General features: G+C 35.7%; 1 protein-coding gene across 1 annotated transcript in view; it reads right to left on the reverse strand.

Annotated features, from left to right (window-relative positions):
- Positions 1-1,933: 1,933 nt before the first annotated feature.
- CDH8 (cadherin 8) overlaps positions 1,934-18,870 on the reverse strand; it is a 375,449-nt gene continuing 358,512 nt past the window's right edge. Inside the window, exons 11-12 of the mRNA XM_032614776.1 lie at positions 3,855-4,106; positions 1,934-2,427 (exon numbers count right to left, since the gene is read on the reverse strand). Of these exons, the coding sequence (XP_032470667.1) occupies positions 1,934-2,427; positions 3,855-4,106 (746 nt within the window). The remainder of the gene's footprint in view (positions 2,428-3,854; positions 4,107-18,870) is intronic.

The raw sequence follows: 18,870 nt of genomic DNA on the forward strand, positions 1-18,870 counted from the left end.
TTTAAAATCTGCATTCCTGTATGAAAACTTTCCCTGCTCAATCCTGTTTCCTTTCTCTTTTATCTTTTACTCCTAACTCTGATTTAGCGTTTGCTTCCAAGAGGACCCAACTGGCACAGCTGGACTAGCCTGTACATACACTGTGTTTCTTTAATGTCCCTGTTGGTATCTTGCTGTGTGATCATTGCCAAACCATTTCTCATTTCTGGTTCTTTATAATGAAGACTCTTACAAATAAAAGTGATCCTTATAATTTAGTTGAACGTTCTAGAATTCTAATTAGAGTTGATGACTCTGTTAATCGATCTTCATCTGATGGGAAAAAAAAAGTGATGACAACAAAGGTATTTATAAAAATATATTTCACAAAGTAGGAAACAATACAGGAGTTTCTCTGAATACAATACATGGAGTAAATAAACAATATTGCATTAAAGCAAAGTAGAAAATTAAAATGATCTGCATGTAGTACTTGAGTTTTATCATACATTTTCTACTCCTAAATGGCAGGTTTGCATTAAAAATTGAATATACTCACATCTTCTAGTGCTGTTCTCTTTTGGAGTCTAAGACATTCTGTGCATCACCATGAAGACAGGGAGAGAAGTGCTAAAAACAGAAGCAGTAAAATTATGTACAAATCAGTTCCTGCTCTAAAACTGTGGAGGCAACTTGAAGCATGTTTATTGGGCAGGGCATTATGTAGGCATCTAAAAGTCTAGAGTTTAAATATTCACATGAATCAGTATACTTTCAGATGTTTGTGCTTGTAGTAAAAACACCAAATACTAGGATTATGAACAAAATAGAAAACAGTCCAAAAGTTTCTCTGGGAAAATGCTGTTCCTGCCATCACCAGTCACAATAACACTTTCTACTCTAAAGAGACTATTAGCTCCCTTTTGATAATATTGCCTGCCATACTCATCTCATCAAAATGTACATGTATTAAACATTCATTGTATATATATTTATATAAAACAATCTAAAGTATTATTAATGGATATAATTTAGGTTTTTTTTTATATAGTCCCTTAATCTATAGATTACCAACCTTAATAAATAAAAGCATTAATGGACATCAATAAAATATTTATTTCGAGGATTAAACAAATAAATTCACGCGCTAGCAATAAAATCATCTGTCTCTTATGTAGTCCACTGTGTGACACAGTTTATCTTTGTGTCCTTGTGGGAGAAGATGAACCGGGGGGAATGAGTAATCCTGCTTCCAGAGAACAAGCCTGTTTGAATGGGATTTCTCTCCTCCCACTATTGAGTTGGCAGTCCCCACCCTGGAATGGATTACAAACGTGAATATTTTAAGGCTCGACACAATATTTAAAGATGCTATTCAGTCTCTGATGAATGGGGCCAACAGTTATGTACAAGGTGTGGTCACCGTACCATATAATCTAGGAGGCCTCGCAAAGCTCCAAAAAGTCAGAGTGTACAGCAGACCAAGTATTGCTTTATCATTTGTGGCGGGATCCTTATTGGTGAAGGGGAAAAAACCATTTTCATTTATAAAAATCCTTGCAGAAGACACATATCAGTAGCAAATCTCTTGCAGGTCCATTTTTCTAAGAAAGCACCTTTTTAAGTTTGATTTTTTCCTCTTTTTAAACCATTTCTCTAAGGACGAGCCAGGATCCCAATCTTTGTGGTGGTCAGGTAAATATCAAATATCCAAAGACTTCTAGACACTCCACATACTTTAATTCACACTCCACAAGATTTATAACCTCCTAACATATACTTTTTTATTTTTATTATTACTTTTTTGGTTCAACATTAAAATGTAGTTGAGTTTATAGATGATTGGTGCTAAACTTGCCTCTAAAACAAATTGCCACATTGGTTGTATCTAAGGGGAGTGACCCTAGAATATTACAGAATGCTCAGTTCCCACTGATTTATTCATAATCCACTGTCAAGTTTCTTTGTCACTTTCACCGACAGAGTAGAGTTCACCCAGTCTCTTAAAGCGGGGACCCCAGTCACTGAGGTAGTCAAAATTCTGATCCGAGTCTGAGGTGGTGGACTCCAGGGAGCTGAGGGAGCCGGCCACGGACCCTCGGCCTTCATAGCCATAAATCTGAATGGAGTCATACGGTGGGGCTGTGGGGTCGTTATCTGCCTCGTGTAGCCGCACGTTTATAAATTCATCCACATCCACACCGCTCGGAACTGGAGCAAGCCCTTGCCTTGGCATAAATTGCAAATCTGGTTTAATATCTTTACGGGGTAAAAATCCATTAATTCCATCTGGGTTTTGTAAAGTTGCAATGTCAAAAGCCTCCGTGTCTTCTTCCCCTCCTCCTTCGTCATCGTAGCGAATGATGTTTTCTCGCACATCTTCATCATCTTTGATAATTAAAGGCTCGTTTTTATGTCGCCGCAGAGTTACAAACAGCACCACGATGACTACAGGAAAAACACAAAATAGCGATTAGCCAGACTCAGGTATAATTTCACAAGCAACGCATCATGTATGTTAAGAGAGAGGGGCGCTATTTAAAAACTTACTGAGCACGTACCTTTCATGCATTCACTTGGGAATTAAGTGAAATACCTTTCTGAAGTATGAGCACTGAATTTTGAGTGAATACTATTCCAGGTTGCTTCTGTTTATTAAATGGTGATGAAGAAGCTGGGTTAAAAGCACAAGTTTGTATCTATTTATGGTGAAAGCTACATTTAATACCGTTAGGAGCTCTAGAGTGAACGGCCCAAAAAGGGAAACAGCACCGATAGCATAACTAACTTGCTGTGTGTCTTGGGCCGTTTATTCAGTACTTTTTGGCTCCATGACCCTCTTCTATAAAGAAAAACGAGCTGAATAGATCATATTCAGTACACTTTGTGTTTTTTAAAAATCAGTCCTTCAAGACTCTTTCCAGTAAAATAATGTCCATTCACAGATGAAATGATATATTAAGGTGAATGTCAACTTTGCATGGGCAACTTCTTCTCTTGTATGAAAGCTAGCACTCCACTATCTGGTAAGGTAGGACTACGGGTCGGGGAAGGGAGAGGAACACATAAAAAACTAGCCAGATCAGCCACACCAAACTTGGGCTAATGACATTAAAAAAATGTGGCAGGAAACGATGATCAACTCAGGGTACTTGGGTGAACAGAACAGATGTAACCAGGAAGGTAAAAACTGACATAACTTTCATCTAAGGGCAGGATAAGATATAACTTTCCTTTTGTGTGTCTTCCTACTGTCTAATCTCATTTTTATAATTGGATTTTTTAGTAGAAAAGTTACAAAAGCTTTTTCTTATTTTGCAGTCTTCATCTAAATTTGATTGTAATATCAAGAAAAATATCTGAGCAACAATGCAATTTTGAAGAAAATGTATTTTTTGTTTGCTTGGGTTTTTTTGGTTTGTTTTTATCTTGCCAAATTTTGTGATTGGATGGACTCAGTAACCCAATCTATACATTGTTTAGATAAAAGAGTATTTTGGACATATGTGTGCCCCCATTGAAGTAAACTGGCGTGTATCAGAAGATCTGGAGGCCTTCTAATGTAATAGTTGCTGTTGTAACCACATAAAGGTCCATCCCCACTTCCACCACCATTATGCTTAGTCTTTTCACCAGTGATGGGATTAAAAAAGGCACTGAATAGTTCTCTCCAATTGAATATTTACTATTACAATTCTTTTTTTTTTCCCTTCTCTTAGTGACCTCAAAGCTTGGAGAAGTATATACAAAGGAATTTTTCTTCCAAAGAATGCTAATTAGGGTTTTCTAGGCTGGGTTAGGGTTTTCTGTCCTTCTTTACAGTCATTTATGAACCAGAAAAATGGTGACCATTCGGCTATGAAGAAAATACATACCTAGCAGCAAAATGATGCATGCTAATATGGCAATTAAGGCGCCCATACTGAGTCCAATCGGAAGTACATAAGCTTCAACATTACAAGACTGGACAACACCATCACTGCTGCAGCCACAGACCCGGATGGTCAGGGTACTGGTGCTGCTCAGAGGAGGATTCCCGCTATCACTGATTATGATTGGTAAAAGATAGACTTCTTGCTTCTGGCGGTTGAATCCATTATGCTTTGCCAAAATGCTGAGGGAATTATCTGGAAAAAGTGAAAATTACAATAGTTTGCATCATTTCAAAATGGCTGCCCAAACAACACTTGTTTTTCTAGTTCATAAATCCTCTGCAAGCCTCAAGACAATCCCAACTCCACTGAACCACTCCAGCTCTCTCCCTCTCCCCTTTCCCACTTTCCCAGTTGGCATGGACCAAAACATCCACACCCTAACAGGTTCAGTGAGCTTGGTCTAGGATAAACTAATGGAGTTTTACCACCACCTTGTAAATGCAAAAGAAATCTTTTACAAAAATGATCTTCAGGTGTCCTTTCAGAAGACACAAATTACCCCAAGTCCCCATAAATAAGTTTAATGTTCTCTCGTTTGTCCTGATAATGCAAACGTGACAGAATTTCATCACATTTGAAAGTCATGTTTGAGAAGCTTTGTGTTAAAAGTAGACTATATGACAGTATGGCATACAAAACAATGCATTTGACTCTCACAGATACCTAAAAACACTTACTCATGCTCTAGAGCATTTTACACTAACACATAACAAAAGTCCCATTTACTGCCAATTGGAGGAGATATGCCACATATTTAAAAATTCTGCAGAGAAGACCTCTAGTGGTTACACAAGTAAGAATTAAGTGATGAAAAGTCATAGGAGCAGGTGGTCCATTTTTAATGTATTAATTAATCATATGGAAATGTATATTGGTTATCTGGAGCAACACTTAAGGACATTTAAGCAATACTTAATGGCATACTTCAGCTCGATGTAGAACTGGCCAGTGAGAAGTGATTGGTCCCGTGGTAGCGCTATTGTTCTCAAAATTTCACCCCCAAAACGAACTCTTTATTGTCACTCATCCCTATCTCATGAACTATAGCTATATATGTATGCATATATGTATATATATATAAATTATTAATCTATTTTCTCATTTTGATTAATGAAAGACATAGGTCTATTCAACATGGGAACACTGATGATTTCACACTGATATTCCAGCCAAAAGCAAATAAACATAACTTTGGTTAATGTGTGCAGTACAATTGGGCAAAATGATTATTTCAGTTGGGATTTTTTCAAATATTGACAAGTTTGCAGACCCCAGAACTCTTGTCTACCTCGTTGTTGCATATTAAGGCAGGCATTCCAAACCATTGCTGTCCAGTTCCTGGTCATCAGTGTCCTACTGGTTTCCAGAATACACAAATACATGAATAGATATTCCACTCAAGTGCTTTTAAGTAAATGTGTTAAATCTTCTGAACCATATAGTACTATACCAGAATTCAAAAAAAAGTGACATTCCCTAAAATAAATGTATAAATTATATTTGTTTTTGCTTTAAGATATATGTGGACCTACAATGCCTTGCTAGTAAGCAGTTAAAGAGAAAAGAAAAAGAAAAAACTCTGAGTTAACTTTTTTTTTCTAAATTATTGCTGGTTGTGCCTCATTATTTAGTAATTTGAAGAGTGAAAAGAAGTCTCTAGTGGAAGTACGCAGTGGTATTCCAAATGATCTAGTCACCTTTATTTCCATGACATAGAAGGAAATTGCACTCAGCTAAAAGCAGGAGAACACCATCTCGAAAAAATACAGAATATATAGCTGTGTTACATTTCCAGAAAGTGTGTGACAAGACTGAATACAGTTAAAATTAGTACAAGCAACACTTGTGGGTGATTTCGTATACCATAGTTCAAAACAGAAGATGGGAATTGTTCTTCAAGATGCAATTAATAAAATTACAACGAGGCTTTTGTCTTTCTGTGGTCAACATTATTTATATGAGAAACTATCTTTGCATATTCGCTCTTTAAAACGAACTATAATGATAATTTAGAAACTGCAGCAGGAGTATTACTCATTGCAGAACAAAACCATCTCCTTTATTACTTAGAAAAGCATTGATGGGTCTAAGACCAAACTCATACTCATTTTTTTACTACTCCTGGTATCTGTACGTGTTACTCCCTTTCTATATAAAGAAAATTATTGACTGAGTAAAGGGAGTCTATGAGTCATTTTTGCTAAAATTTACCTGCTACTTCCAAGCAAAGTCAATTCCCTACTTGCCTATTAATTTTTTACCATATTTTTGATTGGAACTTGCATTTATTAATTATTTAGTTATTTCATTAGGCCAAATTGAATTGTCATTATTTTAACACTCAAAAAAACATTGAATATTAGCAGTTTCACACACTTCCAATTCATGTATTTGAAATACATGTTTCTCTCAATCTACATGTTGCAAATATCTTTAACAAAGTTCTTGTTTGTTTCTTTAAAACATATGCCTTTTCATTTTATTAAAATTTTAATCTCAATGTAGTCAATTTTATCCATCTCTTTAATGATTAGTCATTTAGCCTTATTTTTTAAATTATTAATTATATAAAAATTAGTTCTCATAATGTTACCGTTCACATTTAAACAATTGTATGGAATTGTTTTTTTCTGTACTGATTATTGATTTTTCCAAGGTTAATTATAGAGTAACTTATCCCTTACCCACTGATCTTCAATTCTCAGTCTCTCACAAGTCAAATTTTTTTGCATCTTCATCCTTTTAGGCTCTCTATCATGTTCCAATGCTCTGTTTTTCTAATCCTGCATCAATACCATGCTTTTTATGTATGAAAACTTTGTAATAAATCTCGATGTTTGTTAGGGTATTTTCCCCTGTCGTGGTCTTCTTTAGGAATATTTCAGCTATACTTGTTCATTTGCTAATCTCTGACAAATATAGAAGAGATTATCAAGTTCCGTGAAAATTCCTATAAGAGTTTTAGTAGAAATTATATTAAGATGTAAATAAATTTAGAGATTCTGACAGCTTTATTATGTTTAGTCTTCTATACCAATATCGTGGTTTCTTTATTTTCTTTAATATATGTTAAAACGTTTTTATTTTAGCTACAAGAGCTTTTCACATATTTTTTACACTTATTATTAGTACTGCATGTACTTTGTTTCTTTAGTAAATATTACCTTTCTAAAATTATATTTTCATCTCATTGTTCATCTGATTGTTGTATGCATTGATTTTAATTCTAGTAAACTTCTAAACCTTTTTTTTACTTATAAAAATATATCTCAACACAGAGATATGTGTGAGGAGCATGATAATATGAGGAACTCCACGGAATTGCTCCCCAGTGGAACTGGGGAGAATTATAAAATAACATTTAAAAAAATTAGTGTCTCTGGAAACGGTCCTGGAGACAAGCAGCAAATGCAGAAATGTTTATTCAAGAAAATCTATTAGAGTCTGGTAGGAATGATGAGAATGTAGTTTGTCAACCAGAACCTAGTTCCTTCATCCCTTCTCTCAGCTCTGCAAGATGGAAACTCCACTCCAAACTGGTTCAGCCAAGAACACAGGGCTCCCCCCACCCCACCCCAGCTAGCAGTTGGAGGGCAAGGTGTTGCCAGTTCTCACCCTGCTCCTAGCTACCTATTGATCAACTAAATTCTGAATCGGTATGGCCAAGAAGAGGGGCTCCTTTCTTCTTCACAGCCTATACTTGTGCAACAGAGGCTCTACCTTGGCAAGGCTTCACAGGGAATACAGGGCCGCAATTGTGCTTGCCCTGGACTGTAAAGCAGTGGTTTCACACTGGGAGAGCCAAGCCCAAAAGACTTGAGGCTACTGTTCCCTTGCATCAAGTGCCCAGCTCCTAAAGTAGAGGCGTCACTCGGAGAAACCCAGCATAGTGTCCAATTCAGCTCCAAAGCCAGTGGCTCAAAGTTTTGCCTCAGTGGAGAAGCAAAGAACCCAGGAAAGAGAGGCAGAGGAGCCTGCCAGGTTCAGAACAAATCTGAAACACTTGCCAAGGGAAATACCCTTTTGAAGGAGCCCAAATTGGGTTGGATTAGTCTGTAGGACAATTTAGGGCCCCAAATTAAAAACAATACAGAAATCATCTGGCAATCAGTGGAGTTTAGCAACTTGGGTGTAGTCAGGGAAAGAGACAGTAAACCCTGCCAAAACCACTGCCATTCGAGGGTGACTGTGGGCAAACCCAAGGCTGGGATCCCCTGAAGTGAAACATTAGAGGCTTAACACTGCAGAGGGGAAGTAGACTTTACTAAAGTAATCTAGCTGATCATTAAACAAATAAACAAGGAAATTACAGTAACAGACCTTCAGTGAAAAGTCAATATCATATATTATAGCAATATATTATATTGCTATAATATATTCTCTAAAAATGTCCAATCTTCAACAAAAGATTACAGGATATACAAAGAAACAAGAAGGCATGACCCATAAACTAGAGCAAAACAAAACAAAACAAAAAAGCAGGCAAAAGAAACTGTCCATGAGAGCAAACAGGTATCAGATTAACCAAAGACTTCTAAGGAGCCATTGTAAACATGTTCAATGAACTACAGTAAACCTTTAAAGAAGGAAATGAAGGAGTGATAACAATGTCCTATCATAGAGAATATCAAAAAAAGAACATAATGGAAGATGTGGACTTGAAAAGTACAATAACTAAAATGATAAATTACCAACTGTAAATTTGAATTGGCAAAAGAAAGCATTAGTGAACTTGGAGATAGATCAATAGAAAATATGCAAGCTGAAGAAGAATATAGAGAAAAAAGAAAGAAGAAAAATGAAGAGAACCTCAGAAAAATGTGGGACATCATTAAGTGCACAAATATACCTGAAATGAAAATACCAGGAGACAAAGAAAAGAAAAGAAAAAATATGGCTGAAAACTTCAAAAAATTTTGAAAACATTAGTCTCCACATTCAGAAAGCTCAACAACCATCAGGAACGTAAACACAAAGAGACAGAAAAAAAAAATGCTGAAAGCAAGAGAAAATTGACTCATCACTTCCAAGGGAACCCCAATAGGATTAACAACTAAATCTTTATAGAAATAATGGTCACAAGAAGGAAGAGGGCTAGCACATTCAGAATGCTCAAAGCAAACACTTTCAACCAAGGATCACATATTCAGCAAAGCTATCTTTAAAAAAAATGAAATAGAGACATTCCCAGATTACAAAAAAACTGAGGGCATTTGTCACCAGCAGACATGTCTTAAAAGAAACAGGAAAGGAAGTTCTTCAGACTGAAAAGCAAATATCCCCAGATGGTAATTCAACTCCACATTAAAAACAAAGAGCATCAGGAAAAGTAATTATGTAGTTATCAAAGACAGTATAAACGCATAGTTTTTCTCTTTTCTTAACTTTTAAAAAGCAATTGTATAACACAATGCATATGTAATATATTATTGAGGATATAATAACTAGAAATTCAAAAGTAATGGTTCGGTATTCCAGTATTCTCCTTTCAGTAATGGATAAGAAAATTAGTCAGAAATAAATAGGGCAATAGAAGATTTGAACAACAGTATAAACCAAGTATACCTAACATATTTATACAACACTCTACCCAAATAGCAGAATAAATATTCTTCTCAAGTACACATGGAACATTCTGCAATGTATACTATAGGCTAGGCATAAACGAAATAATACAAAGTATTAATAATACAAAGTGCATTCTCTGACAGTAATAGAATTAAATTAGATATCAATAATGTAAAAAATTTGGGGAAACTCATAAATATGTGGAAATTAATGCATTCCTCAATAACCAATGATTCAATGAAGAAATCAAAAGGGAATTTTGAAAATGTGAGACAATGTAAGTGAAAATGCAGTCAATCATAAAGTCATGGATGCAGCTATAGCAGTGCTTAGAGAGATACTTATAGCTTTAAATGCCTATATTAATTTGTTTTTTCATCTTAACTATACTAACAAGAACCCCACATACAATTTTGAATATAAGAAGTTATGGTAGACACCTGTACCTTGTTCTTGATATTAAAAAAGAGAAAATAGCTTTTGACTTTGAACATTAAGATGATTGATGGTGTTTATTTGAAGACACTTTTTGTAAAAGTGCACTCTCATTTCTTTCTTTTTAATTTTTTCTTTGGTTTTATTTGTTTTACAATGATGCAAAGGGAAAAGGCAGTCATATCAAGGATAGTAACTTAGCTGTTCACTACCTCTAAACTTGGCTTCAATTGTATTATTGTGTTACTTAAAAATCTTCTTTCCAGTCCTTCATATGTGCATGCATTTCCATTTTATATCATCTTGTTTTCTCTACAACCTAACCTGTTCTGTCCTTATGGCTTCTTCCCTTACTTATTATATTTAGTGCATTTATTTTTCTTTTTGAGCATACCCAATATAAGAGGATACTTGATAATGATTTACTAGAGAAAACACAGACATTTTCTAAAACTGAAAAATATATGAAACAAAAAGAGGAAATGACCATTGATTTTTTTTAAAAAAATTAAATCTTTTGAATTTGAGTATATAATGACAGAATTTGACAAAAGATAGAAAGATATTGTGCCAAGATCTATTTAAGAAGAGAATGGACCAAAAGCATTTGGCATTCTCTAGGGTGGATGAATATCCAGGTCAACAGACTAATGTCCATGGATATGCTACCCATATAGTGCAGTTGAGTTGCACTGAGATAGGAACATATCATAACCTTATCACCTACTTCTCTGATATTCTCAGTAGGTGAAATATTTAAATATTTGTATTCCCTATTATTTTTCTCAGTTACGGATCTTCCTGTTTTCTCATCCTCCTGGAATGTTTTGCTTATGAGCCTTACAACAAGGAAGATGAATGACTCTATTTTAAAAACCTTGCTTCATACTCCACACCCATTTGTTTCTGTTTATGACCAACTGTTGAAGGAAAGATCATGAAGGGGAGTTAAAGTGGACAAATAGCACCAGGCATACTTCAAATGACGATATTCCTAAAGTAGTGGTTTGTTGCATTCCTTACTCCTTGTCTGAGTAATACAAGGTATATATCAAATAAATAGTAAAGAAAGGACCAGTTAAATAGTAGGTGCATGGGCTTGCTTGCTTTCAGATAGCACATTACAGTTATGCCATTATGCATGAAATTTCTTTCAGATTCTGACAACAGATTAATTTTGAATAAAAATAGTTACTTGTATTCTTAGTTTTGTCATTTTGTTATTCCAGAGCATTTGTTGTAATTTTACTGGAAAGTGCTAGAGGCTGTTAACAAAGGCAGTCATTTTAAAATTAAGTGCTTAGAATTCTTATGCAACAGTTTTGACATTATAGATAATATTAAGACAAATAGATAATATTCAATAAAATGTGTGCATTATCTCACTACACTCTAAGCCCCTTGAGGGAGACTAGCCTTAGTCACAGCTCTAGTCTCAGTCTCCAGCACAGGACTTGGTGCAGAACAACATTAGTTGTTGACAATTAGTTGTTGACATTAGTTGTTGACTAATGACAACATTAGTCACATCATTTAACCTACTTTTATTTGGTCTTGCCACTCTTCTTTCTCTCTTTGTTCCAGCCCTCCTGGTCTTTTCTGAGTTAAGGCTTTACTGTCCTCAGGGCTTTCATATTTGCTCTTTTTTCTGTCTCATAATCTCTCTATCCCTCCTCAGCCCTAATTTGAATTATTAAAATTTATGCATTGTTTATGTCTGTGCTTAAATATCACTCCTTTGGGGAAATTTTCTTTTACTAGCTGTCCCCAATCTCCTCAGATAAATTAGTTATGTAATCTTCTAAAAACCTTTTTATTTTCATCAGAACACTTACCACAAAGAAATGATATCGTAATGGGGATATCATAGACCCTGGGGATACAGAAATAAACTAGGGAACTTCCAAATAACAAATAACCAATTTATGATGCATAATGAATACTCAGCAAATATTTGCTGAATAAATGAAGAAGTAATCATTAGCCATATTTTGTGGGACTCATATTTATTTCCGTTCATGTTATTTTGTCACGGGGGGTTATATGTAGTTCAAAATAAGTCAGTGAGAAAAATCAATTTCAGGCTGTTGGAAAGCATATATAGCCAGGGTCTTATATGGAATTTTAAAAGAAATATTGATGGTTTCCAAGTCTTTCCCTGGACATGCCTCATATCATGTAACATGAGCAATAAATTGAGGTTGCTTATATTTACGTAGAGAAGGCTCAGAGGGGAAGAAAAATTGCTCTAACATATCTTAAATACCATCATTTAAAGAGGTGCACATCAGAATTCTACTGAGGAGTCTAGGAGAAATTTCCTCTTTGATTCTTTTTTTTTTTTGGTATGCGGGCCTCTCACTGTTGTGGCCTCTCCCATTGCGGAGCACACAGGCTCCAGACACGCAGGCTCAGCGGCCATAGCTCACGGGCCCAGCTGCTCCACGGCATGTGGGATCTTCCCAGACCGGGGCACGAACCCGTGTCCCCTGCATTGGCAGGCGGACTCTCAACCACTGCGCCACCAGTGAAGCCCTCCTCTTTGATTCTTGATATTCAGCCTTTGAATCATTTGGAATTGGAAATCAAAGGGTATTTTCTCATAGAACATTAATATCCTTATAAGAAAAGTTTCCTTTAGCAAATAAGTCAGTAAGTGTTTATTATAGACTGAAAGTTTGTGTAGCCCAATAATTCATATGTTGAAACCCTAACCCCCCCCACACACACACACCCAGTGTGGCTATATTTGGTGATGGAGCTTCTAAGGAAGTAATTAAGGTTAAGGAAGTTTGTAAGGGTGGGGCCCTGATACTGTAGAATTGGTGTCTATAGAATATAGAGACACCAGAGAGCTCTCTCAATCTCCACCTGTGGGCAAACAAAGACGAGGTCTTATGGAGCACACAGAGAGATGGAGACGGTGGCCACCTATAAGCAGCCAAAAGAAGAGGGTTCAGGATGAAACACATCTTGCCTACCCCTTGATCTTGGATTTCCTCACCTCTGGGACTGTAAGAAATAAAATTGTGTTGTTGAAGCCACCAGTCTGAAATATTTTGTTATAGCAGCCTCAGCACACTAGATAGTGCTATGGTCACTTATTAATTCTATATGCATACTCCATGAAAAACTAAAACGTCTATCTGAAGAGACAGGCGGTGCCTACCTGGATAATTCTTCAACTCTCTTTGTGTAATTTTCCCCACAGTCCTAAGTTCCTTCCTTCCTTCCTTCCTTCTTTCCTTCCTTCCTTCCTTCCTTCCTTCTTTCTATTTATTTTCTTTGGCCATTATTATTGCTGTTATTATTTAAATATCCCCTGTTCTTTCCCCATTGTCTATTTTTTATTCCAGATAAAAGAAAGCAGGCAAATCTAAATTCTCTGTTTGTTTCAGTGTAGTTCATCTGTTGTTGTTGTCCTGATGCAGAAAGTTTACTTTGGTCTAGGTCCCATTTATTTGAAATCATGGAGTTATGGCTTTGTTTATCCTGTTACATGCAAGCAAAAGCAACAAGGAGCCAGAGTTAATCAAGGCACTTGCCAGACAAATGTTTATGACAAAGGAATAGATGAAAAGAAGATCAGTAGATATTATGCCTTTTTGAGAAATGTCTCCTGTCATTTGACTTGCAAATTTAATTCAAATTTTCTTGGTCAAATCAAATGGAATGAAAATGGCAAGAAGGCCAAAACCAAGGGAAAATGACACTCTGTTCAGTAGGTATGGACAAGAGATTTAATTAAGTTCTTATCATTGTGTTGTCTGTTACTTCTAAAAACCTAGCAAGGCAATAAAGATACAAATCCATGGATTTCAGCATACTAGATAATATGCATATATAGTATCTGATATCTAGGAACATGAAGCAAAGATCATAACATCTACACTTCATTCATGTATTTTTACTCTAAACACTAAGTCTTGTTGGAAACAATCAGGCTATAATGAATTAATAAAAATTAAGACTCTGTGAAGTCAGTCTCCTCCAGTACCATTATAATTTCCTACATAATTCATTGAAAGTATACCAACATACTAAGTCTGCAACATGCAACTGGATATTCTGAGTCACCTAATTCGACCATTTGTCATTCTTTTCCCTTTTTTTTCCTCATTAGTGCACCATGCCACCTGATGTCAGTAATCTCAATATTTATATGAATGTTGACTCATTACCAAATCTCCTAATATTTAATAATAAAGTATGTATATCTAGCCATAAATGTTGACCAAGGTTTACTTTGGCTTTAGAAAAACTGTCACTGTGAATTCTTTTAGAAGTTCCTAGACTAATACCAAAGTTAATGTTCAGTCAACATTTTACAGTTACATATAGAATAAATTAGTGCCTTTTTAACAGAAAAAAACTTATTCCACTATAACCATGTAGTACTACAATTCTATAAATATATGAAAGATTGACATTTTGCAGAGGAAATGTACAGAGAGTGGGCTATGCTTTTCACTTGACAAAAGTTAGGACTCATTAAAGTAATCTATGAAATTTAAGCATCTTCTAAAATTCTTTAAGAATCTACATATACTGTTCTTAAATGGCTAATATAAGAGGAAATTTTTCTTAGATCTTATGAAGATGGTGTTCAATGTAGTGGTCTGAATGGTGACCTCCAAAGAGACATGTATATGTCCTTTTCCTTGGAACCTATGAATGTTACCTTACTTGGAAAAGGGTCTTTGCAGGTGTAATCAAATTAAAAATCTTGAGATGAAGAGTTCATCTGGGATTACCTGGTGGGTCCTAAATCCAGTAACATGTATCTTTAAAAGAAAGTCCAATAACATGTGTCCTTGTAAGAGTAAGTCAGAGAGAGATTTAACACAGAGAAGAAGGAGAGAGAATGTGACCACAAAGGCAGACATTGACATGATGTGGCCCCAGCCATGGAATGCCTACAGCTAAAAGCAGCTGCAGGAGACGAAGAATGAATTCTCCTCTATGGTTTCTAAGAGGGAGTGTGGTCCTGCCAGTACCTTGATGTCAGACTTCTGGCCTCCAGACTGTGAGAATACATTTCCGTTGTTTTAAGCTTCCCTATCTGTGGTAATTTGTTATGGCAGCCCTAGGAAATTAATACAGTCAATAAATCTGATTAAATATTATTTACAGAAGCAAGGTAGGCATTCTTATGGCCATTTTACCTATGAGAAACAGGTTTTTATGACTGATAAAAGGTTTCTCAGCTGACAGTTAAGAATTACTAGCAAGTCCAATGTATTTCTACACTTTCTCTGTCATCTTAGCAAAAGTCACCTCAGGAAGCAAGGAGAAATGGGCTCTAAGAAGGTTATATTAAAGCTCAAGGATAGAATAAAAAAGGGAAAGTGTGTGGAGGAGGTTTTTCCACACCATGACACCTTTATCAGAGTCAAGGTAAAAATTAAGTTGTCAAGGCCACTGGTAGGCAGAAATATAGTATTGTAGAGGCATCAAAAGGTATTCAGTACAACACTCTATCAATCTAAATCCCGTTTTCTTGAGACTCAATATAACATAGTATAGCATAGCATAGCATAGCATAGCATAACCTTGAATTAATTATCAAGAAATAAGCATTTTCGGTGCCAGAGAGGAATGCAAGTATCTCAAAGTCCAAGTTCCATGCTAGACATAATCACTCTGCCCAAAGTCTTCTGAGTTTGATTATTTTTCTCCTGCACTTAATTTGCATGCTTGATCTTACTCAAAATGTTCCACGCATGTTCTGTATATCCCTTGGAACTCAGAGGAAAGGCAGATTTGTCTCACTCCAGGCACCAGGGAATGAGAGATGAAGATTAATATTACCTTTATTTTATCTGAGAAATGCCTGCATTAACTAACTCACAAAAGTGAAAACTATACCAAGACCCAATTTCTATTTTGTTTGAATGGAAATTTTAAAGTTTTTATAAATACCAACAGATCTGGAAAATAACATTTCTTATCTACTTGGATTTACGCAGAACTGAAAAATGCATTAACATTTTTTAAGTGTACAGCTACTTAGGGGAAAAAATACAAAAACAAAACAAAGAACTACCAAGGTCTTTAGTGGAGTTGTAAACATTTCAGAAATTAACCTAATAGTGGTTAAAAATCCAGACATTGGAAAGCTAGCATTGTCAGGAGAATGACTTTTCTACCACATCTCTATTGATTGAATAGATATCTCTAAATATTTAAGAAACTGGGAGTCAGAGATTAATTCATTTGCACTGGAGCTGATACGTTTTTGCCCATTAACACACTTGTTATATAGGGTAGTTGGACCAGGAAGTGAGACGATTTTAAAACAGCAGTTAAAGTGAAGCATACATTGTGTATAAGATATGGAAATCATTATATATAGTGAATAGAGAGCTGAGGATATAAAAGAAAGAAAGTACCTAAAGTAGTTTGTATTCTAAATAACCTGCTTTGATTTGAAGGAGGTTAAGTATCCCTGGAAATCATCACTTTGGTAGACATCATCATCTTCCTGAAGATTTTTAAATTTGCACATATGAAACTAAGACCTAAGTGTCTTTAGATCTTAGTTTCATACATGCAAATGGTTTCTTAGTTTCCTAAGAAACTAAGTGAAAGCCACCAAAAATTGTACAAATTCATTTTCCTTTGCCATCACCCATGCCTCCATCTTAATGTCTTTCAAATCCACGCTGACACGTTCAGTTAATTCTCTCAGTTATTCAGTTCCTCCTGTCTCCAAGACATCGCTGTCAGAGGAAAGTCTTCTTTGGCACATATTTACCCAGCATGCTGCTATACAGTCAGGTGTGATGGTTTTCTGCCTCACCAACTGAAAGATCCTTGGATGCAGAGATTTTGTCTTCTTTAGTGAATGCATCCTATTGACTATCGTATGTGTCACCGTATAGCAATCTTCATGGCAAGATTTTAATTAATCCTTGTTGAATGAACAAATGGATGACTTTTTAAAATGATTACTGATCTCAAGGAACTTCTGACTCAGAAGGGGAGAGAAAAATAACACATAACTAGCCAAAATGTGAGTCAGCTGATAGTCATTCTCTAATTGTGAGCCCTGTCCTTTGGTCTCTGCTCCTATACCTCGTGGTCCACTATGCCATTTGTACCTTGATTTAAATTTCTATTATCATAGATGCAAATGAGGGATGCTTTAAGGAAAGAGTGGCATGTGGGCTGGGTTTAGAGGAAAGGGCTGGTTTGTTAAGCTGGGGAAGTGCAAAGAACGGCATCCCTTCTTGTCCCTATAATTCTCATTTTTCTGTTCTATAACATTCTGTCCTCATCATTTTTTTCTAACCTCTTTAAGATCTGTTTGAATCTGATTCACTTACCTGATTTCAAATACCAGACAATATTTTTCTAAAATCTTAGCCCTGTGTCCCCTCCAGTTACCTACTGGGTACATCCACCCGGATGGTCAGTGCCACAAATTCAGCCTTTCAATAGTGGAACTAATAATATGTAATGCCTATTCTTCTCCATTCCTAAAAATCTCTTTCTTGATCCAATTTCTCGTATCATCTTTCTGGCTACATGATTTTATACATCTTTCCCCTTGTATCCAATAAGCTCACATCTTCGTTTTCAATGTAGGGAAGTTCTGTCATCCTTCAGTAATCAGCTGAAATTTTACTCTTTCCTTTATGAAGGAGGCAATAGGAACAAACAGACTCCTAAGGATTTTGGAGTATCTAACTCAGAGACGTAATGGAGATTTGATTATAAAATGAGTATAAAGCAAGTATGGTTTTAGTTAGTTTGTTGAATAAATACATAATAGTCATCAGTGAATATAAGTCAACAGGTAACAAGAGACTCAAAACGCAAAGCAGTACCTTGAGAAGTCCAAAATGTATCCAATGCTACAGAAATAGAATGCAGTGAGAGGATCTTACATCACTAATGATACATACATTATTACATTCATTTTAAAAATAAAGTGCCTATCATATACTAGGCTCTGATATATTTGGTCCATCTTGACACTCTAATTGTCAAGCCTGTTTAACGGTCACCTGTGTCTGAGCAAATATTCACACAAACAGAAGCCAGGTGAAAAATCCAGGTACAAATATCTGAGCATATTAAAAATGCATATTCTTGGATTTTATTCTAAATTAACTGAATAAGAATTTCTGGGGCTAGGCCCTGGACATCTGCATTTCAAATAAATTTTGTTTGCATAAAAATCTTCTGGAATACCTGAGAGCCATTCTACTCTATTCTATTTCCTCCCTTAGGTGTTAGCAGTGGTTAATGGCTTGGCCCAAGCCCTCAGAGGCTCCACTGGGGAAGCTATTGTGCTCTGGATTTTGTAATCCAGCAGGGGTAGCAGCTAATAGCAATTTTCCTGCATAATTCCTTCTTTTCTGGTTTAGTGGTAAAATAGCTGCTAAAAAAGAAGGGAAATGATGCAACAAAATGTGGCATCCTACAGCGAGCTGCAGTCCAGTGTTTGTCCTTGAATCATTTTAAAGTTTAATATGTTATATTAAAACAGCTGGCTAAACATATATCTTTGGGCGGAAGTCTTAATATACAGTGAAGGCAAGAAGAAGGCAGTTATGTAGATAAAATTATCATTCAAGCAGTGGTCACATTATCATTCCAGGTTACGGGGAATGGCACGTGCTTTTGAATCTTAAAATCCACATTCTTTACAGTCTTGGAAATAGTACTGTTTTGATCATTCAAAAATGACTTTACATTAAAGGTCAAACTGATTTGCTTTTCCTCAAATTCACCCACATATTAACAGGTTAAAATACAGATGGAGAGAGCAGAAATAAAGTGATCGAAGAAAAAAGATACCTGTGTAGGTCACCCTTATGATTGAAATAGAAATCACATCAAGCTCATTCAAACTCTTTATTGAAGATGTAATCTGATAAAACTTCCTATTGTTATACACTGTAGAGAAATCTGAATACATTTTGAAGTCATGCATGATTTCATT

This window comes from Phocoena sinus, chromosome 19 (genome assembly GCF_008692025.1).
Source record: "Phocoena sinus isolate mPhoSin1 chromosome 19, mPhoSin1.pri, whole genome shotgun sequence".
Lineage (NCBI taxonomy): Eukaryota > Metazoa > Chordata > Mammalia > Artiodactyla > Phocoenidae > Phocoena > Phocoena sinus.